Here is a 22826-nt window from a genome sequence, read left to right as displayed (position 1 = left end):
GGCGACCCGGGGCCGTGCCGCCGGCGTTCGGCGGCGAGGAGCCGGCGAAGAGGCTCCTCACCGCGTCGCCTTTTATCCATCAAGTGGAAGAAGAAGTGAGTGATCGCCCGCAAGGGGGGAGGGGAGGGAGGGAGGGAGGGAGGGAGGGGAGGGGAGGGGGTGAGGGAGGAGAGCAACGGGGATGAAAGGGGTGGGACTGTTGGGACGTGGCCTGAATCCGCCCGTTTCTGGTCCGGGTGGAGATGAGGCAGAGTAGAGCAAGGAAGACAGAGAGGGGGAGAGAGACAGAGAGACAGACGGAGAGAGGGAGGGACAGAGAGAGAGACAGAGACAGAGACAAAGACAAAGACAGAGACAGAGACAGAGAGAGACAGACAGAGAGACAGAGAGAGATATAGACGGAGAGAGGGAGAGACAGAGAGAGAGACCGAGACAGTGAAAGAGGGGGTTAGCGAGAGCGAGCGAGGAATCAAAGCACATGAGTCAGCATGATTGACTAGTGGGAATTGAGACCGCACTCTCCTTCACTCAATTAATAATAAAAAGGTGGAGTGGAAAGAAGAAGAATAGGAGGAGGAGGAGGAGGAGGAGGAGGAGGACGCTGACAGCGGCGCGGATGTTGACGTTGATGATGAGACATATGGACAGATGTCTCTGTGGCCGACACATCTGTCAGGAGCTCCTGTGGGCCGTGGTGACAGACGCCCCCCCACCCCCATAGACCTGTGCCTGCTGACAGGCCCAGGCTCAACCAATGACGTCCGAGGTGGTGGATAGCTCAACCAGCCCCGTCCGGGCCAACACCTGAACTTAAAACACACACGACCTCTCCGCGACCACGCCCCCCTCCGACTAATTACAACAAACGTTGAGCGCTTCCTTCCTAGTCGATGTGTGTGTACTCCCGTTGCTTCCCAGAAGACCATCCCCGCACACGCATGTAAAAATATAAAAATAATAATACGGGAGGTCTTATGAATCAATCCAGAAATAAATGAAGCATGCGGACGCTAAGGAGTAATGGGGGGAAGTGTTTACGCTGGAGGCTGGCCGTCCCACTAGCCCCAAAACAAACTGACTCACGCTACCAGCAGCTGCCAGGGCTACACGTTCGTCTGGGCGCCCTGGTGCGTGCAAGTACTCGTGTGTGCGTGCGTGCGTGCGTGCGTGCGTGTGCTCATGCTTGTGTGTGTGCGCGTGCACGTGCGTATGTGCGTGCGCCAAAGGCACGGTTGCAGTGGTAATGCTGCAGCATTATATAAAGAAACCCCTGCGCTCTCCGCCAGTCGAGCCGTCCCCCCGGTACATGCATACATACAACAGCCTCGCTTTCCCTGGCTTTGCCGAGTCTGCACACGGATGCGATAGGGGCATTGTCAATGACTTTAGGAACGGCAAATATCAGCACTGCACATCCTTTTCAGTCGACCCCCCCCCCCCCCCCAGCCTATTTTCTCAGTGCGTCTGCAGCTTCTCAAACTCATTCTGTAAGCAGATTGCAGAAGCAACACCTTTATGTAAGCTGCGGGCGGGGCATGAATTTTTCAGGGTCTTAAAAGTTCAGGGTCTGTTGGGGGGGGGGGGGGGGGGGGGTTGGCGCACGAGGGCAGATAAAAAGACAAACTCCAAGGTATTAAGGTTCCTCTACCCCGTGTGCATATATTTTTTTCAAATCATCCCTAAAGGAAGACGGTTAAAAAAAAAAGGCGTATTCTGAGTCGCGGCGCACACCTTTACTAAAAACACGCGCAGAGAATAGGAGATTTAAAGCGGTAACTCGCCATGGCGGAGAAATGACTTACAACGTGGCATTTCAGGGGCAACAACAAAGTTAAGACTTCAGCAACCTATTTAGGGGGGTCCATTGCAGTCCATTACAGTAATAGGTGCTGACAGGGCTGGGGGGGCCGGCGGGGCTGGCAGTGGTGGAGGCGTTGGGAGGGGGTGTCCCTAATCGTTTGTATTGGGGACACTTAATCCACCCTCCCCTGCCCTCCTTGGGGCCTTGTGCGGGGAATCGCCAGAGCCAATATCTCCCCCCGTCCCTGGGCTTTGTAGGGGACGTTCCGGGCGGTTCTGAGTTTGATTCCTGAGCACTTGAAGGTCGGTGCTTAGCGCCGTCTAGCTCTACGTCTTCAGAGCCTACGGGGGCTGGTTCTGTTCCCAAGGTAAGGTGTTTAGAGGGAGGGGGGGGATGTTTCATTAAAAGCCGGCAAGTGCTTTTGGCTCCTAGGCAGCATCTCTGGAAGAGCACGACGAACGGGCGAGTGGCATCACAGCAGATCTGTTTTTTTGTCGAAGTGCCGGCGGTGGAACAGAAAGAGCTGTGTGGTAACTAGGAAACAAGTTTCCCCTGGCACTCAATAATAGTCTTCTGTGTGATGGCTGATGTCTGCGTGTCGTGCTGATATTCTGTATTGCTGCATTTCGCCGTTGCCGGGCGCGCCCCTCCCAAAGTTCTGCGCCGTTGCCCCCCCCACCCCCACAATTTATTTTCCAAACAACCGTAACTACACCTTTATTATTGTGACAGCGCAGCGTCAGCTCGGTCGAGTCTGCAAGCCACTAGAACTAATTCATTCAACATTCGCCACTCATAGCTTGACAAATTAGTATTCGCCCGTTGCTTGACAAATGAGTTGCCTTACGGCGTTTACCAACACAAACTAATTAAGTATTTTCTTGGCTGCTCATCAGATAAACCCAACAAAACGAAGGACTCTGGGCCTTGGCGACTTCAAACGGGGCCGGTTCTGCCGGTCATTATGTCGATACTCATGACCAAAGAATGCATTGATTAGTAAACGGAGTGAAAGAGCGATCCCGGCATAAAAAAATTAAAAACAGTGATGGTGAGCTGCCCTGGAGACGAGGCTGGCTGTGGATGGTTACCTTGGCGACGAACTGCCTGTCCTTAAGGTCTATGTTGGCGGTGGGCGCCACGTAGTCCTTCCAGATGCGCACCCGGCGTTCCTTGGCAGACCTGGGACAACACAGGAGCGGAGAGGAGGAGCAGAGAGAGGAGGAGCAGAGAGGAGGAGGAGCAGAGAGAGGAGAGGAGCAGAGAGAGGAGAGGAGCAGAGAGAGGAGAGGAGCAGAGAGAGGAGGAGCAGCAGAGAGGAGCAGAGAGAGGAGGAGCAGAGAGAGGAGGAGCAGAGAGAGGAGGAGCAGAGAGAGGAGGAGCAGAGAGAGGAGGAGCAGAGAGGGGAGGAGCAAAGCGAGGAGGAGCAGAGAGAGGAGGAGCAGAGAGGAGGAGCAGAGAGGAGGAGCAGAGAGGAGGAGCAGAGAGAGGAGGAGCAGAGAGGAGGAGCAGAGAGAGGAGGAGCAGAGAGAGGAGGAGCAGAGAGAGGAGGAGCAGAGAGGAGGAGCAGAGAGAGGAGGAGCAGAGAGAGGAGGAGCAGAGAGAGGAGGAGCAGAGAGAGGAGGAGCAGAGAGGGGGAGCAGAGAGGAGGAGCAGAGAGAGGAGGAGCAGAGAGAGGAGGAGCAGAGAGAGGAGGAGCAGAGAGGGGAGGAGCAAAGCGAGGAGGAGCAGAGAGAGGAGGAGCAGAGAGAGGAGGAGCAGAGAGAGGAGGAGCAGAGAGAGGAGGAGCAGAGAGAGGAGCAGCAGAGAGAGGAGGAGCAGAGAGAGGAGGAGCAGAGAGAGGAGGAGCAGAGAGAGGAGGAGCAGAGAGAGGAGGAGCAGAGAGAGGAGGAGCAGAGAGGGATTGGGTCACCAATGTTTGCAGAATTATTCGATTATGGTCTGCTAAGCAACACAACGAAAATGAGGAACGGGGAAAGAGCTTTCAGAGTGGTCATTTGAAAACGTACTGCTGTAGAGACATGGGCGTTTAAAGTTACAATGGTTTCGCTTCTCTAATTCCAAAGAATGGATAGCTGTGAAAAGACACACTTGGATCTTAAGACTGTATTCCATAGGCCACACGGTGTTCACTTCGGGGAATAAGATGAACCACTCTCAAATAAACATGCTTTGAATCCACACGTGGTGATTACACAACGCGCACGCAAGAATCCCAACAAGATAGGGAAGACAATTCAAAGCCATCGTATGTCATTTCCCCAGACGTGGGCGGGTTTTGCATTTCCTTTGCTGTGTCCATCTGTGTGTGTGTTTGTCTGTGTCTGTGTGTCTCTCTGTGGGGGGTGCGTACTTCTCGGCTGCTCGGAGCTGTTCTGCGCCCCCAGTGTAGACGGCCATGGACCAGTCCACGCAGCGCGCAAACCCCTCCTTCAACAGCAGCTCTGTGATGTTGCCGTTCTGCGGGGAAACGGAGGCAAATGTTGACACTCGCACCGATCACCAGGACAACACAAACACTACCCCCTCCGCCCACCCACCAGGAATAGAGTTTACTGTGGCCGACTGAGACATTGTGTGGGGGGGCATGTGCACGTTGGTACGTCCCAGATAAATATTTATCTCATATAGTGAATCATTTTGAATCTAGGTAAAATTAGACATTTGTTTATGTTGATGGCCGTTTATCTTGAGCAGCCATCTTGGGTCTTCTTCTGGAGTGAGTGAGTGAGTGAGTGAGGGAGAGAGTGAGGGAGAGAGTGAGGGAGAGAGTGAGGGAGAGAGTGAGGGAGAGAGTGAGGGAGAGAGTGAGTGAGGGAGAGAGTGAGTGAGGGAGAGAGTGAGGGAGAGAGTGAGGGAGAGAGTGAGGGAGAGAGTGAGGGAGAGAGTGAGAGAGAGAGTGAGGGAGAGAGTGAGGGAGAGAGTGAGGGAGAGAGTGAGGGAGAGAGTGAGGGAGAGAGTGAGGGAGAGAGTGAGGGAGAGTTAGCAAGTGCGTGGGTGATTGGGTGAGTGGGCTGGGAGTGGAAGGGGCGAGTGACTGGCTGAACAGGTGAGTGAGTGAGTGGCTGAACAGGTGAGTGAGTGAGTGGCTGAACAGGTGAGTGAGTGAGTGGCTGAACAGGTGAGTGAGTGAGTGGCTGAACAGGTGAGTGAGTGAGTGGCTGAACAGGTGAGTGAGTGAGTGGCTGAACAGGTGAGTGAGTGAGTGGCTGAACAGGTGAGTGAGTGAGTGGCTGAACAGGTGAGTGAGTGAGTGGCTGAACAGGTGAGTGAGTGAGTGGCTGAACAGGTGAGTGAGTGACTGGCTGAACAGGTGAGTGAGTGAGTGGCTGAACAGGTGAGTGAGTGACTGGCTGAACAGGTGAGTGAGTGAGTGGCTGAACAGGTGAGTGAGTGAGTGGCTGAACAGGTGAGTGAGTGAGTGGCTGAACAGGTGAGTGAGTGAGTGGCTGAACAGGTGAGTGAGTGAGTGGCTGAACAGGTGAGTGAGTGAGTGGCTGAACAGGTGAGTGAGTGACTGGCTGAACAGGTGAGTGAGTGAGTGGCTGAACAGGTGAGTGAGTGAGTGGCTGAACAGGTGAGTGAGTGAGTGGCTGAACAGGTGAGTGAGTGAGTGGCTGAACAGGTGAGTGAGTGAGTGGCTGAACAGGTGAGTGAGTGAGTGGCTGAACAGGTGAGTGAGTGACTGGCTGAACAGGTGAGTGAGTGAGTGGCTGAACAGGTGAGTGAGTGACTGGCTGAACAGGTGAGTGAGTGAGTGGCTGAACAGGTGAGTGAGTGAGTGGCTGAACAGGTGAGTGAGTGAGTGGCTGAACAGGTGAGTGAGTGACTGGCTGAACAGGTGAGTGAGTGACTGGCTGAACAGGTGAGTGAGTGAGTGGCTGAACAGGTGAGTGAGTGAGTGGCTGAACAGGTGAGTGAGTGAGTGGCTGAACAGGTGAGTGAGTGAGTGGCTGAACAGGTGAGTGAGTGAGTGGCTGAACAGGTGAGTGAGTGAGTGGCTGAACAGGTGAGTGAGTGAGTGGCTGAACAGGTGAGTGAGTGAGTGGCTGAACAGGTGAGTGAGTGAGTGGCTGAACAGGTGAGTGAGTGACTGGCTGAACAGGTGAGTGAGTGAGTGGCTGAACAGGTGAGTGAGTGAGTGGCTGAACAGGTGAGTGAGTGAGTGGCTGAACAGGTGAGTGAGTGAGTGGCTGAACAGGTGAGTGAGTGAGTGGGTGAACAGGTGAGTGAGTGAGTGGCTGAACAGGTGAGTGAGTGAGTGGCTGAACAGGTGAGTGAGTGAGTGGCTGAACAGGTGAGTGAGTGAGTGGCTGAACAGGTGAGTGAGTGAGTGGCTGAACAGGTGAGTGAGTGAGTGGCTGAACAGGTGAGTGAGTGAGTGGCTGAACAGGTGAGTGAGTGAGTGGCTGAACAGGTGAGTGAGTGAGTGAGTGGCTGAACAGGTGAGTGAGTGAGTGGCTGAACAGGTGAGTGAGTGTCTGAACAGGTGAGTGAGTGTCTGAACAGGTGAGTGAGTGTCTGAACAGGTGAGTGAGTGTCTGAAACAGGTGAGTGAGTGTCTGAACAGGTGAGCTCCTTGGTGGGGGGGCTCACCGGGTGCATGATGGTGCCCAGGATGATCTGGTTGGGGCAGCTCTCCATGATGATCTGCACGTCGCGCTGCAGCAGGCGCGACTCTGTGAAGAACTTGGCCTCGGCCGCGTACGCCTCTGGGGTCTCCAGGCCGTCCGGCTCCCGCTTGAACGAGGGACACTGGGGGGGGGGGAGAGAGAGCAGATCTTCATCTCTTCCTCGTCCATCTGTTAGGTCTGTTTATCGGTCTGGTTCTCTGGCTGGTTGTTTATTGCTATTAGTGTCCTTGTCATTTCTTCATCTTGGTTTATTCGAAGTTGTCTTTTCATTGTCTGGCCCTGGGCGGCTTCACTTTGATTGTAAACAGATGGAAACACAGACAAACATGTCCCCAGACATGCACATGTCCCCAGACACGATGCATTATTTTGGGACACCCAACATGTGCATGTCTTGGGTCTCGTACGGTCCGACAAACAATCAAACCGTTAGCTTTTCTTTCGCGACATAGATCAGCGGGTGAGGACTTTGAGTTTTTTCGTTTGTATAAAAACTGCTCGGCAAACCGACCCCAGCCCCATGACGCAACGTTTACAAAGCGCGTCTTACAAACCCCCATCGCCTTCCCAGAAAGCCCCCCCCCCCCCCCCTGCAAGGCGGCCTCCTTCACACGGCGTATCGTCGCACAAACGAGTATAAACGGGTTTAATAAACGAAACCCAGAAGGAAGCGAGCGGCCGTATCAGAGCGAGAGTCTTCGCACCGACAGGCCTTCAACACTCAGCCCGTTATGAAAGCATAAAGTAAAAAGGAGCGTCTCCAAATGAACGGCGTATCTTCGAGTGGGAGATGAAAAAAGATTTGTTATCTTGAGCGGCGCCGGTTGCCAACGGCGGAGCGCCCGGCGACGAGAGGGATGGATCGGGACGCGGCGAGCGGAGAGGGTATCAACACCGGCCCGCGGGCACGGCCAGGAGAAGGACGAGCAGCTTTCTGACGGAATATTAAGCTTCCTACTTTCCTTCCTGCGCTTTATTGGACAACACATCCCTGACAACTTTCTCGGCGGCAATTTGGGGAAAAGGGGCGGGGGGGGGGGGGGTTTTGACGGGAGGAGTTGGGGGGGGAGTGGGACGCCGTGCTGCTCAGAGCAGGGACGTTCGCTTCGTTGAAGCCTGTCCTCGTGACGGATCTGTCTGGGGGAGCCGCTCATCCGTCTTTATCAGACGCAGAGTCCTTCATTTGTTACGTCGCCGTGTTTGTAAAGGTCTGCGCCGCGTGCGTTCTCCCAGTCAGCAAACTATTCCGGATCATTTTCAACCACAGCAAAAAAATATTAAAAAATATCGATATATTATATATACATTTATTTATTTTTACAAGGGAGGATCTTTGAGTGTGCGTGCGTTGCCATGGTTACCTTAACTCCGGACAGCATGATGGTGACCAGGTAGTGGTCCGGCAGGAGAAGGGCGCGCACCACACTCCCATCGCGCACGTGCTCGATGATGGCTGTGTGTGTTGGGTAGGGGTGTGTAGGTGTGTGTGTTGGGTAGGGGTGTGTGTGTGTGTTGGGTAGGGGTGTGTGTGTGTTGGGTAGGGGTGTGTGTGTGTGTGTGTGTGTGTGTGTGTGTGTGTGTGTGTGTGTGTGTGTATTGAGGAAAATGGAGAGAGAAAAAAAGCGTTGGTTAAAAGAGATGAATCACGTGTCTTCGGTAGTGTGGATGCAGCAGTGACCTTATTCGTGGAACAGGGGGAAGCTTTCGAAAAAAAAAACATGTTTGTGTGTTGCGCCACTTTGACAAACTAGCCACCGTGCAGAGGGCAACAGCACACGTTGGCAATTGATAATTATTTTAGCCTCTGCCTGACCCGGTTAAAGCTCCGCCTTCGGGCCCGGGTTCAGCGCTTTGAACGCCGTGTAGTCATTAGTTAGCAGCGTTCCGATCTGCTTTACAGACGGATGGTCACTGAGCAAGGAAACGGTGGATCCCGGAGGGAGCGAGTCATGGTCAGAGAGGGCCAGCGGCCTCAGAAGAACTAATGGATGTCCGTCCGCAGCTCTGAGACTCGCCTGACCCCCACGCCTAGAACTGGTGAGGCGATGCAGATTTTTATTTTTAAAACCTTCAGCTCGCCCTTTTGCTTTGACCTCCTCAATGCCTCCTCAAAATAACTTTATTTATTTACTTTATTGTTTCAGGCTGGGCCCCCTCTGAGGATGGCCACACACACACACACACACACACACACACACAGTTACTAAATCACCCCCAAAGAAAAGGGAGACATTCAAATCCCCTGGTTCTGCTGCCTCACTAGGGGATTACTTGGCTGTCGTTTCCAAACTACCACGAGCGTCTCCAGCGTGAAAGAAATAAAATAAAATGTTCACGTTCACAGCCCCCTTCCATTCAATTAAAGGCGGGTAAAATGGGCTGGGGGGGGGCTGCTGTTACCGCGTGACTAATGAATCTGCTGCTGGTGGCGTTATGCGTCAGGCAGGAGAGAGGCAGAGCGGGAGGGGGCGCCGTTACATAAAGGAGACGGAGGCCACACCGGCTTCACCCAGACCAGAATAGCTCCGTTCTGTCTATCCGACGGGCTTCACCGCTCCACCAGAGTCATCAGGGTCGTCCCTAATGAACGTTCCCTGTGGTAGCGCGTGGACGCTGCTCCATGTGGACGCTGCTCCATGTGGACGCTGCTCCATGTGGACGCTGCTCCACGTGGACGCTGCCCCACGTGGACGCTGCCCCACGTGGACGCTGCTCCATGTGGACGCTGCTCCATGTGGACGCTGCTCCATGTGGACGCTGGTCCACGTGGACGCTGCCCCACGTGGACGCTGCTCCATGTGGACGCTGCTCCATGTGGACGCTGCTCCATGTGGACGCTGGTCCACGTGGACGCTGCCCCATGTGGACGCTAACCCTAACCCCCCCGACAACCAAAGAACCACTGAGGCTGGGCGGTGAGCACCAGCGTCACCGATCACGACTCATTTTCTTTCATATAAATATATATCTTTTTTATATTCGACATAGATTGTTTCCAATGTTAAAAATACGTGTTTTTTTTGTGACGCTGCCTGTGGACCACGTGTTACGGTGAGCTGATGAGACGTGGCGTTTACAGAGGAGCCCTGCAGCGATGGAGGGATGACGACACGGGAGGGTTTCAGAGTGGGCCGTATCTTTGAAAGCCTAGCCTATCCTCCCCGTGTGTGTGTGTGTGTGTGTGTGTGTGTGTGTGTGTGTGTGTGTGTGTGTGTGTGTGTGTGTGTGTGTGTGTGTGTGTGTGTGTGTGTGTGTGTGTGTGTGTGTGTGTGTCTCTCCATGTATGCGTGCGTCTCCGTGTGTGTGCGTCTCCATGCGTGCGTCTCCATGCGTGTGTGCTTGCGTCACCGTGCGTGTGTGCGTGCGTCTCCGTGCGTGTGTGCGTGCGTCTCCGTGTGTGTGTGGTTACCGTTGACAGGTTTCTGGTGCATGGCGTCCACGAAGTGCCGTGGGTTCTCGATGACGTACTTCATGTCTCGGATGGTGTGGGCGCCTCCGCCCTCGCTCCACATGCCCTTCCTGGATGCTTTGGACTGGTCCTCCATCTCGCACAGCCTGACCTGGTCTGGACTACACACACACACACACACACACAGTAAGATTGACGTTAGAAGATGCTATGTAAATATCCAACTTTTAAGTTCACATGCTCTGGATGACCTGACTGCTATTTCATTCACTTACAGTTTTGGCTCTCGATATTCTTTACAAAGTGGTCGACTATCAAACATTCTCTCGCTCACGAACTCCAAATGCATGCTGTCGTCTTTTTTCGATTTTAATTACAGTGATCACGAATTGGGGACTTTTAGGTAAGTTGGAGACAGGTTTGGGTCTCTGGTGAAAGCCACGCCCATCACATACAGCATGAGTCAACGTCCCGGCAGTCGTGGGCGTCTGTCAGACGTCGACCTTAACCCTCGTCTCAGTTCGTCGAGACAGTTATAATGAAGTCCGAAAATAATAAATAAAGTGTATAAGCGGAGGGATAAAAAAATAAATAAGGAATCACCATAGAAACCAGAATCACCCTGGCAACTACATTTGCAAAGCAATTATACCGTGCAACGGCATGAAAAAAAACACTGGGCATCGTGGCTGGAATTCAACTTGCGCATTTGTTTTCACAGGCTGATGTTGACTCTGTTGCTTTAAGAAGGCCCCCCTCCCCACTGCCCTTGCGCGTTGCGGATTGAACTCATTAGCAGTCCTAGGGTTTCGGCGGCGGCTCTCGCTGTGAAAGTCAGACCTAGGGCAGCGCTGATAACCACATTGTCGGAGGGCTTTATGAAGGCAGCCCGCCATTTAACAACACCGTCCTTTAACTCTCGCCTCCGCTCCCCCAAGGGACACAACAACAACAACCGGACCGGAGACATGGCTCCGAGAACGGGGTTTGATTTGGGAGCCTTCGATCGCCCCTCGTCGGCTTCGGGTCTGATGTTACACACTCCTAAAAAGTGGTTTGATCTGGCCCCCCCCATCGATGTGGACACGGACCTCCAAGTAATCATTATTCATGTAGTCCACTTCAGGAAGAAGAGAAAAAAAACATTGGCATCCACTCTGGCCTCAAAGACCGTTCAGACGCCTCCGGTCGTCTGCTTCGTTAGAATTCGACCGAGCCCATTAAAGACACGGTTCTCAGTACAGTAAGTGGGCCACAGCGATAATCATCCATTTGTCAGTAAAGCGCCTTAAAGAGCCAGTGAACCAGAAACCGATTAGAAATGGCTTTAACGTGGCATTATGTCTTATATGATCGTCATCATAGAAAGCTTTGCCATTGCATCACTGTAACTGAAATAAGTTAGTGAAAAGCGATATCCTATGTTTTTGCCATTCCCCCCCAAGACACTGAACATTCCCAACTGCTAGTAAGGGAGGTGGCGTTCTTTTTGTGACGTCTCGAGTGCCTTTTTCTGAGGCCCTCAGGCACTCACGACCAGTGTTCGAATTCAAGCCGAAACAGTGGGTTCACTGGCTCCTTAGTATTTCCTTTAAATTGTTAAGAATGGTGATGAGAGTTTATGACTATGGAGAAAGAAGTGTGTGGAGAAACAAAGACGGCATTGAGAGTTGCTGGACTTTCATCGTGGCGTTGTCCCGTGTGACAGCTGATAAGCAGACTCACCACCTACTAATGAATTAATTACCAATTGAGATTCATGCTTTACATTTTTTCTTTTTTGGAAAATTAAGAAACAAAAACATGTCTGACAGCCACTTCAAAACAATAATCTTTCTAATTAATTCAGTTTTTTTGTTTTTTTTCAACAATAAAAAAGTACAGGCAAATACTTCATAAAAGTGAGTGCTGGATTCCAATTATTATGAACAAATGGCAAGAAGCCAATCTGAAGCTGCTTTTGTTAGGTCCGTGGGCGCAGCCCTCCGATTGATACCGCAGTGGTCATGTTGAGATCCCGGCTTTAAGTTTAAGAGAGAAAAAGAGGACACATCTCTGGGGAGCCTAGTCAACAAAGCAGGGTTACAAATTAAACTAAAAACGCATTGTATACCATTGAATATGGGAAACTCCACGCAAGTACTCACTGGCTGTGTTCTGAATTAGCCTAAGCTTTTGATTTGCCCTCCAAGTGCACACACTCACACACACATACTTTCAAACCAACTCACTTCACATAAAGCCAGACAAAGAGGGGAGAGTGATTCTTGCTTACGAGGCAAGAGTGTAGAAACTTCCTGGGATGAAATGTTGAGCTGGAGAGTGTCGATTGTGTTTAAGCTCCTTTAAACTAAGCACTAAACGCGGGCGGTCGAGAGCCGCACAGAAAGGCGGAGATATACAGTGCAATCAAGGAACGGCAGACGCAAAAGAAAAACTGTCAAATAGGCAGACTAAGACAGGCTTGTAAAGATCTAAACTTAAGGATTCATTATATAAAAAATATGTCTTTGAAGTTATTCGGAGGAACGTGTGAATGAGTGAATCGCGTCCCGTTTCCAAACAGGCTGGTTTGTTTTTTTGGGTCACAGATTCTTTAAAGTAAATCACAGAAACCCAAGGCTTGAAATCTAAATGGATAAAGCTTTCTGTTTTGGGGAAAAAGCTCTTTGTCGTTTTCTTCTCTGATCAAGAGATTCGAAGTAGGCAATGTTTTTCTGCAGTTCGGGCCTTATATTCAGGAACTTTCCACAGCATGTTCGATGAATCCAGGCATGGTTCACAACATGAACTATGATTCAGTCGCCTTCCTAGGCAAAAGGTGAACAGGGGAGACCATAACCCCCGACCGACCTGCTGTGAGATGATGCACATGCATTCACTTTCCCCCCCCCCCCCCCCCCCGAGTGGTCTACAGTCAACCAAAGACCCACCGCCTTGATCGGGCGCGACCTAATGTTCGCCGCCTTTATCTACTTCAATGCCTGTTGTGCTCCAAAGCTGGATGCGTTGCAGGGGAGGGAGAACATGCCTCCCCTCAATGGGTTTGTCTGGGGGGGCGGGGGCTTCCCTGGCTAATGCGCAGGGACATCCGAAGCCTCCTCTGGGGATGGGAGTTCTGGCAGAGCCAGAGACAACACGGGTTTGCGTGCAGAGTAGGCGTTCCGGAATGAAACCCTCATTAGCCCGGATGCAATCAAGCCCGACTTGCCCGTAGGAAGAGGGGATTTAAATGTATCGAGAGGAGAGCCACTGGTGATCGGCTGCATGTCGTGGGAGTCTGCCCGTCAGACACTCTCCGAGTGGGCTACTTTTTGGTTCAGTAATACGACACTGTATGCGCATCTGTGTGTCTGTGTGTGTCTGTGTGCGTGTGTGTGTGCGCGAAAGAAATCGGGAAGCATAAAAACAAAATAAAAACAATAGCCAAGAAATGGGGTTGTCAGTTGAGATTTCGAGGCACACCGGTACAAACCCACACATTTGGCAAAAATATATTCGTAATGTGAAGCGCCATCATTAAATCCCCCCCCCCCCCCCCCCCCCCCCCCCCCCCCCCCCCCCCCCCCCCACCCCCACATCCTCATTGGGTTGGAAAAATAAATTGTTGCTCAGCAAAGTGCATGGACAGGCCGGCGGCTCTGAGCATTGTGTCTAATTAGAGGCGAGAAACCGCAGAGACGACCCGAGGGGATTCAGACTGCAGCTTCCACATGAGAGCGGCCCCGCTGCACTGCTCGCACGCCGCGGCCATCGTCTGCCTACCAGCAGGACATCAGCAGTGGAGGAAACGGGAGAAGGACGCGTCAGGATAAAACAATTATATCTGAGGCTCTGCGACGAGGACTGACACCTTGTTCGTTTAAAGTAAACTAAAACAATACTTACTACCCATGTGTTGTTTATTGGGTTTGAATCTGCCACTCTTGAGACACTCGGTTGAACAATACGAGGCAGGGGATTAGTGAACACGTTCCGATTTGTGCGTCTCACAAAACTCCCGGCGTTTGTTCTAATCTTCTGCGAGTCAAGAAGCTGATGCGCGTGCACAGCGGTTGTTGGTGTGGTGCGTTGTGCACATCATCAACACTTTAAACGTTGTACGCGTCGACACTTTGCTGAATAATGTCGAGATGCATAAGCTGAAGGGACAATAAATCAGCTGTGCTTGACGTAAACTCATCATTCATAATTTGTCTCATCTGTGACCATGACATCAAAGCACACATACACTCGATTTTTACTTTTAGCTGAGCCAAGGACTAGCTGCCACCAGCTTTATTGTGTTGTTGTGGCAGATAACCTCATTAGAATTTGAGAAGTTTTAAAAAAAAATGAAAGCAAAGGCTTTGGGTTGTCAATCGACCCTAAACCTACGTATTTGCCAACAGCGAGTTGCCACCATGTTGGAAGCTTTGCTCAATATCACAAAAAGCATGAAACTGATTGTGATCCGTCCCCGACCTGCCCCCTTGTGGATAAAGCATGTATTGCAGCAGAGAGCATAGGCTTCTCACATAGCAGCCTTCCGTGCACACTGCACAGATGCAGATCATCAAAAACGAGCTTGCAACCAAGCCCTACTAACGTTTAAATAACGTGAATCTGAATTGGAGCTTTTGTTTTGCCGTCTTTTCAGCAGGAAGTGGATTAGGATGTATAGGTGAAGGCAGAGATTGGACCCTACACAGCAAAATAGCGGGAACGTGTTCATCCTAGCAAACAGTCTGGCATCCCCGAGCCTTGTCCCCTAGACATAATCCTGATGACAGCACGCTCAGACAGACACACACACACACACACATACACTCCTAAAGTCACGACCCAACTGCAAAGTCCACGGTGCCATTATCATTAAGGCCCCCCCCGCCCCTGTAATCACCATCACCCCATAGTTTAGTGGGAGCAGCGTACCCGAGCAAAGTGACTCAATGTGTGTCAGAGGCCAATGTGTGAGGAGGGGGGGGGGGGGGGGGGGGTTCAGCCTGAAGTCCTCCATAAGTAATGGCGCGAGCCATTGGGGCCAAATGACGCCCACAAATATGCAAAGCATCGTTTACGTTGGCGGACGATTGAGGCCACCGCACATGACGCTCAGAACGACATTAGCAGATAATTATTAAGACAGTCGCTGTTGGAAGATCCGACAGCGCGAGTCAAATTGCCTTTAATGTGTAGTGTAAACTGGGGCTCTGTGTGTGTGTGTGTGTGCCCATACGATCTCTGTGTGCGCTTGTGCGTGTCCATGTGTCCGTGTCCATATGTATGTGTGTGTGTGTGAGTGTCAGCGTGTCCGTGTCCATGTTCCGCTGTGCATGTGTGTCTGTGTGCGTGCGTTTTCCCCCTGCTGGAGCAGGGCAACACTGCCACCATGCGGGGCCTAGCGGTATTCCATCTAATTTCACCAATAAGCTGTACCAATAATGTCCCTCAGTGCCAACACCCTTTCAGGAGTAGCCAGACATATTTCAACCCATTGGATCAATTATGAGGGGGAGGGGGAAGATTATGCAGTGATGGGGACTTTTGATAGGGAAATCTGTGAAACTATTTATTCAGCAGCAGTTATTTTTTCAGATCAACTTCCCATCTCTTTATTCAAATCAAACTGTTGCAGAATTACTTCCGATTGCCAATAAGTTTGATTTAAATTGTATGACAATCCACGATCACAGCCACCAATATTGTTGGTGAATATTATAATCATATTATCCATTTGTAGGAATGTGATGGTGGTCTACAACCTTGTGGGTGCAAACACGCCGTTTTACAGTGTGACCATTTCCTTTCCCCACATCCTATTTTACATTCCCAATAATGTGCTTTCTTTTTCACTGACCGACCTGAATAAACCAGCATCGGATCACGCTCAGATCAACGCTGACCCGTAGAAGCTCAACAGTCACACAAGAGGACTCTTACTTGTTTCCGCGGATTCCTTCCCTGCGGACTGTGGCCAGGCCTTCGTTCACGAGGGACTCCGCCAGGTTCTCTCCTGTTGTGTCTATGGTGAGCGACGCACAAACGTAACACAACGTTCAGTCAACAGAGGCCGTGGCGTTGGCAAGCAAAACCTTAGGTCCGTGATATACAGTGACACACACACACACACACACTTTTTCTGAGGAGGCTGGTTCGCTAAAGACAACACACGCTTGATTCTCCGTCTCTGTGTGCAAACAGTATTCAGACACGGACACGCCTGCTGTGTCCTACACTAGCTTGAGAGGGGTAGAGTACTCACCCCGGCCGAGGTACACCATGCCGTACTCTCTGCCCAGAGCGGTCTTGATCTCCACGTTGAAGCACACCTCTTTGCCGATCAGCTTTTTGCGCAGGAACTCTCTGGCCTGGAACGCCCATGGCTGGAAACGACAACAACGTATTTCTGAATGCGGTACCACTGTGTGTGCTCAGCCTGCCCAGTGTTCATGTACACCTCTAATGAAGCAGAGGCGTCATCCAGATAATAACGACCCTACGATAAAGGACTGAATAGTCTGGGACACCAGCCATTGTTGCATTGATAAACGTTTTCCTCCTTTCTTTTAACAGAATGCATTACGCATATCGCAGTTTTTATGACCCACGTGAAGATGAGAAAACAGCAAACTAAATTGGAATGTAACGTTTTAGGATTTAGCGTCGCAGTGAATTGGGGTGAAACGTGATGAATTGTTAACCAATTGCAGGCCGCAGCGGTTTTTTTTTGGGGGGGGGGGGGGGGGGGGGGGGGTCATGTCATGAGGAGAGACAGCCAGTACCCACACACGCTTTACCATTAACACACTTTTCAAGCAGTGGGATATTGTGACTGATTTACTCAAGTGAACCGGTTATTCAGTAGCTACGTTACCGCGTCTTTATAACATAACATGCTCCAACAACAACAGCAGTACAAGTCCAACAGGCTGTCCGGGTGTGCTTTAATGTAGCATAGCTCATGTAAAGATGTGTAATAATCCATCGGGATTCAATTTGATCAATCTGTAATCAAGACTGTTCTACTTTCGAGCAGCTCTGTGTTCTTCGGTAGCCCGGAAATCCAGACCCACATCTAGAAGTCTGACAACGAGTAATGAAAAGGGCCCAACTGAAGGCGCCTTTTGGTGAGCGGGGCTAACCAATAGATACGACTCTCGCCGTATCCGGTCGGTAAAACCGCAACGCTGTCGGCCCGCCTACATCAGATACACCGACGTGATTGGTTAATGTTCGGACCCAGGGGAATCGGGGGCTGAGTATTTTGCTCGTTCCCAGAGTGACTCGCAGAGCAAATTCAAATTGTGCTGTCGCGAGAACTCTGGATCTCCAGGGTAGTGCTTCGAGGCAGCAAAAAAAAAAAAAAATATCTCTTGGGGTTACACTTATGCGAACAGAAACTGCCCCCTGTTCCGGTTCCCCGTGAGGCCCCTGGCTGGCCTCAGTGGGCCCCGACGGGACAACATGCAGCGCAGCGTCCCCTGGCGGGGGGGTCTCACCTCGTCAGGGGTGTCCTTGGCGTCGGGCTGGCTCTGGGCTGCGCGCCGGGCCATAGCCCCGGCGCGGATGTTGCTGAGGTTGATCTGCCGCTCGGGGGGCGGGCCTCCGCGGGGCTGACCCCGCACGATGATGGCGCAGCCCGACAAGACCTGCGGGGGGGGGGACGCCACACAGTTAGGGGACATTCAGTCATACAAGGAGGACGGACGGACGGACGAGTCCCTTCTACTGCGCTGAGCGTCTCGCCGCCGTCAAATAGGGAGAAAGCGTTCATACGGGGAAAACAACCTCAAACAATAATCTATAGGTTGCTGAGTTGAACTTGCGTGGCGGTGAATGTGTGAGCCAGGACTCTCGAGCCTCTAGAACGCTGCTAGAGGCTAAAGAGGCACCGGTGCATTCGAATCCCAGTATCTAGGATCAAACAGCGATATCTGCTTCAAAAACGTCAGCGGAGAATGCTACTCGATTGCCAAGCTACAAGCGATGGCTTGTGTGTTGACATGGTGACAGCCTGTCAAAAAACTGCATTCAAAAAGGCCCGGCATGATCACACCGTATGATAAGATAACGTCACCAAACACAAACGAAAAAAAGATTAGCCACGGCTGGGTTTGGCAACCATGGCATTTATAGGAATCTGAGTAAACAGCCTTTATCTGCAGAGCCTTTTGTGTCCGAGCTCCAGGGAGCATCACTGTGTGATGTTGATCTAAGATGTGGACCAGATAAAGCCCTCCACCGCCCCCCCCCCTGTCCCCAGCCATTCAAGACAAACTGACTCCCGCCCTGGGAGGACGGCTGCAGTTACACAACGCGCTGACCCGACAGCGGGAGGCCAGATACTCTCCAGTCCGAGTTAGTTTCCCTGCCCTTGAACGGCCTCCGGACACCTTGACTGGAAGGTACACGTTTGATAGAGAGATACGGGACCAGCCTAAAGAGCGGGTGTGCTCGTGATGCAATACGTTGAGGGGGAGACAGTAAAATCTCAGTTTAGCAATAAAGATTACTTATAGTAATATAGTAGTAATAAGTAATTCAATACATAAATAAAGCAATAAACAAAACAAAGCCTGCTAACATCTTGCTTAAAATAAACAACCACTTTATAAAACAGATGTTTCATTCCATGCTTACTTAAAGAGTGCTAGTGATATTGTCGTTGGCTTTCATAATAATTTAAAAATATGAAACAAAAATATGTTATTGTAATTATATATCGTGCGATGCCACGTGTAGCACCTTTGCAGGGATAACGTTGGGCTTCAAGACAGTATGCTTTTACTAGTTACGAACGGGAGATTACCGAGGCTGGGAAGCACTACGTGTCATTTCCCTGCGATCGCATTCGCCCGGCAGACTGCCAGGCGTTCAGCTACCTGCTGGCCCACTGTCCACCAAGCGCTTTATAATGCTTTAAAACGTGCAGTTCTTATCCCATTTAGGTTGGCTCATGTGTAGAAACGTGAAACCTCATATAAAACGTGGAATCCGGATCATATAAATGACATCTTGGCAAGCATGCAGCTTTGGGAAACAGTTGTTTCACAACTGGGTACAGAATGAAAATGTTCAACTTTGATTTAACGTGATTTACTGAGACCGATGAACGCTCCCGGTTCCCTGTATCGGAGCTCATCAGCTATATAAATACAACAAACTATACCCTATCGTACTGTGATCAGCCTACAAACTACAAGTTGTACTCGGATCGTGCTAATTAGCATGCTAATGTCAACTCCAAGAGAGTCATAACATATGTCATAGGAGCACTGCTCCACAACTCTTTATAGACGTGTCACTTGTCCGTGCGTAACCGTCTACTACAGTGGAGGAGGACTCGTTATTTCACATGTGTAAAAGCATGTATATTCACATTTAACACATTAGATGAGTGTTACTCCCAAGCAAGTGGAGCTTCGGCTAATTAGCAGCAAGCTAGCTGACAACTAGCCTGTGCTAGCCAGCATGCTGCTGGAGCAGCTGATCCATATTCCTCCACATAAACACCAGGTTCTGTACCCCAGGCACCCCAGAGTGCTTCAACCTCAATAGTTAAACAAGTTGGAATCAAGTTGGGTGCTGGAGCACTGTTAGTTAGAGAGCTCTGGTCCAGTAGTAGCCCCCTGAGCTAGCCTTCAGAACCCCCTCCTACTCCCATAGCTTCTGTGGTCTTTCTCCACATCTTCAGTCCTTACCATCTTCACTATTCCTCGCTGCAGAGGAACCGACTGAGCCGGGCTCGTCGCCTGAGCTTGTGCCGAAACCGAAGCCATGTCCGCGGGTTGAGATACGCCGTTGAGGGGGTGAGCAGGTGAATAAGCCGGGGGACTGGAGCGACTGTTGAACTGAAAGCCAAGAGAAAAGGCTGAGCACCGCTGAACACACACGTTATACCGGAAGAACCACCACACACACTCACACACACACAGGCGAACACACACGTCAAAACCGTTACTTTTCCGGGTCCAGGGGCAGAAAGAACGGGAGTGAACGGAGCGGCTGGTTGAGCGCGTAGACGAGTTGAACGGACGTCTTCCGGTGCAGGAGCTGCGACACGTCAGCATAGTATTACAGCGTCGCTCACACGGCCCGGCCATGGAGAGCATCTCCCCCACTGCTCCTGTCACTTGCTCGGCTTATTTGTTAAACAATAATTATTATGTTAAACAAAGTGTGGTATAAAAAAGGGAATTTAATGTGAAAAGTCGGACCCAATTTACTCGTAAAATGTAGGCCTAGACATTACTGTAGCCTAACATTAAGTGGCATATCTAATTGAATCTATCACTATAATTTATCTTATCTATACATTTTATCAAATTACAATATATAATGTATAAACATTCATATATTTCTATAATATCATGGGGCTGGAATTACTAATGAAGCCTTTGCTCAGATTGAACCAAACGGTATTCGTTAGGCTACATTTTGCACCTAGAGGCCATTTGGGTGAACTGCATTTTAGGCGCGCTTTGATTTGATGCATCAATATTTTTCTTCGGTCTTTATGCCATTCTAGCAACACGCTGTAATAGAAATGTTGTCAAAAAAATAATATATAATAGAATGCAATACCCTAAGTTATTCATTTAATGCTCCATTGCAAATGATTCTAGGACTCCCTCATGATCAAAGCCCATCAACAACTATTGACAGTTATTTTACATTTGATTTATTGAATTTTGTTTATTTAATGTATTTTTTTAATGCATGTGTTTCGGGAGGGGGGGGGGGGCTTATATACTCAACATCAAAGTTGAGATGTCTGTTTCTTGTTAGAAGTCAAATAAAGCCATAAGAGCTTGGCTGAAACCTTTTGGTTCATATCTATCATCATTTATTTTCCCCATTTACTTATTTAGTCCTATATGTTGAATGTTTCTTCAATTAGAACCCTTTTATCTTAACATGAAGCCCTAGTCTTACAACGCAGCTCGTGCGTAAGAATGAACTTAAAGCGTCCATCTTCATCGTATACCTAAGATGTAGGCCTATGCTCATCGATGTTCATATCATGCGTCATGCATGTGTGTGCACACACACCACACATACATACATGATGCATGGACCCTCCGAGCAGTGCCATTCTTTTAGACATGAAGGCCACGTGTTGTGAGTAATTTAATTATGTAACAGTGTGTATGCATTTCTGTTGAAATGCCATTATGATTTGGATAGCTTTTTTATACTATTGATATTTAATACAATGGCCTCTTCCTAAAGAAGTAGCTACACAAGATGGGAATTTAATTTCTTCACCAATATGTTCGGGGTCGATCCATTACATTTCCCATAGGTCATACTTATACATACTATCATTATTATGTGCAAATAGAACTAGGTGTATTATATTTATCAAACAAGGAAAAGTGGATAATAGATTGAAGTTATTGGATTAGGATAAAATACCCGTATGGTGCCGAGGATTTCTCCAACTTTGTAGGAAATCGATGTAGTAGCCTATACAAAATATGGTACCAACCCAAAGTTAGGATTGTCTTGGGTCAGTATCCATAGCTGTTTGAGTTTCCTCGCCACTATACCCAACCTAGATCATTATTGCGACCACTTAGCTGATTGTACCAAGTGGTCGCCAATTTAATGAAAAGGAGTGTGGACAACCAATAGGTGCAGACGTCATATAACAGTTCTCTCTTCTCTCATTTTTAATTCAAGGTACACAGTATCAAAGTTAAAGAAAAGATCAACGTTTTCCGTGTGTATATATATCGTGGTAAAACGCGAGGATGTCGTACTGTTAAAACGCCAGACTATGTTGCGCACGGTGCAACTTCGTGCGTATTGGAGAGGTTTATGGCACTTCTTTACGCGGGTCAAATAGCCCTATTTCTCCTTTGCTGTGGGTACAAGCACGCGTAAATATCGGTTTGGGAGTTAAAAATTGAATAAATATGAGGTACCTAAAGACTGGACCCCTATTAATATGCTGAAAAAAGTACACCAAATAACTGGCCATCTTATTTGGTTAGCTCAAATGACCGTTACGCACAACAGTCAGTGATTTCCTACTATTTTTAAGTCCACGACGCAAGTGTTTTATTGGTTTTATACGAATCTCGTTCAATGAAGCACTATAAATTAATCATCCTGTCAACCATCGGTAATAAATAAGTAGGTCTGACTGTATTTGTCTTCTCTCTGAGTTGGCAAGGAGACGCTGGTGTCCAAAATGGCTGGGCTCTGTGCAAGCTCATTTATTGGACAGTGTATTATCGTGGGCTAACTTGTGGGTTAATATATAATTTGTGCCATATGCCATCTAAAATCCAAGCCTTATATGTGTCGGTGGCTCTTCGGTCTTTGTGGACCAAACTAATGATATTCAATTAGTCATTAAACAGGGCACAAGACGAGGCCTGTATGGGGTTTCAGATAGGCTAATATTTACTCGTCAAATATTCCCTTTGAAACGTTTACAACGCCTTTTATCTACAGGCTGAGCAGGGGAACATCTGTGAGCTTTTTCTGCCTCCCCATTCTGCATCAACGAGCTCCTACAATTGGCCCCCTTGCCTTTCGAGTAGTCCCAGTCTATTTGTTCACGCTCGAAAGAAAATGTAATAAAGAGAGACTACGTGATGGATTTATGATTGATCAAAAGCACTATAGGCCCTACCATATGGCAGTCGCCCATCTGAACAGATTTCCCAAATGTTTGTTTTATGAAAGTGGACTCCATCGTTTTAATCTGAGCCACTTGCATCGGGGAAGGATGCTCACGTCACGGGGCCGAATGTCTCTGAAGCTGGAGAGACGTGTTGGGCATGGCATGTGTTGAAGGAAAACCGTTTTAAGATTTTTGTGAGCCAAATAAAGACAAAAACATGGTCCTAATCAGAGGTTCATTAGTGCTGGTGGTTCGTCTCTGGCTAGATCTGCGACTGGGGTTCAATATGTGGAATTATTTCCTTACTTGCTCCTCGGTGGCACGCCGGCCTAATATGATTCAACAACACAATTTTGTATGTGA

General features: G+C 49.6%; 1 protein-coding gene across 1 annotated transcript in view; it reads right to left on the bottom strand.

Moving 5' to 3' along the window:
- Positions 1-19903, bottom strand: part of snd1 (staphylococcal nuclease and tudor domain containing 1) — a gene marked incomplete in the record, with an annotated part of 184689 nt that extends 164786 nt beyond the window's left edge. The window contains 10 exon segments of the mRNA XM_030341190.1: positions 2893-2983; positions 4155-4261; positions 6398-6556; positions 7797-7888; positions 9845-10005; positions 15767-15848; positions 16089-16209; positions 17326-17475; positions 19528-19677; positions 19774-19903. Coding sequence (XP_030197050.1) covers positions 2893-2983; positions 4155-4261; positions 6398-6556; positions 7797-7888; positions 9845-10005; positions 15767-15848; positions 16089-16209; positions 17326-17475; positions 19528-19677; positions 19774-19896 — 1236 coding nt within the window.
- Between the last annotated feature and the right edge of the window lie 2923 nt (positions 19904-22826).

Source organism: Gadus morhua, chromosome 19, assembly GCF_902167405.1.
Source record: "Gadus morhua chromosome 19, gadMor3.0, whole genome shotgun sequence".
Taxonomy (NCBI): domain Eukaryota; kingdom Metazoa; phylum Chordata; class Actinopteri; order Gadiformes; family Gadidae; genus Gadus; species Gadus morhua.
This window is presented reverse-complemented; position numbering and strand designations above follow the sequence as displayed.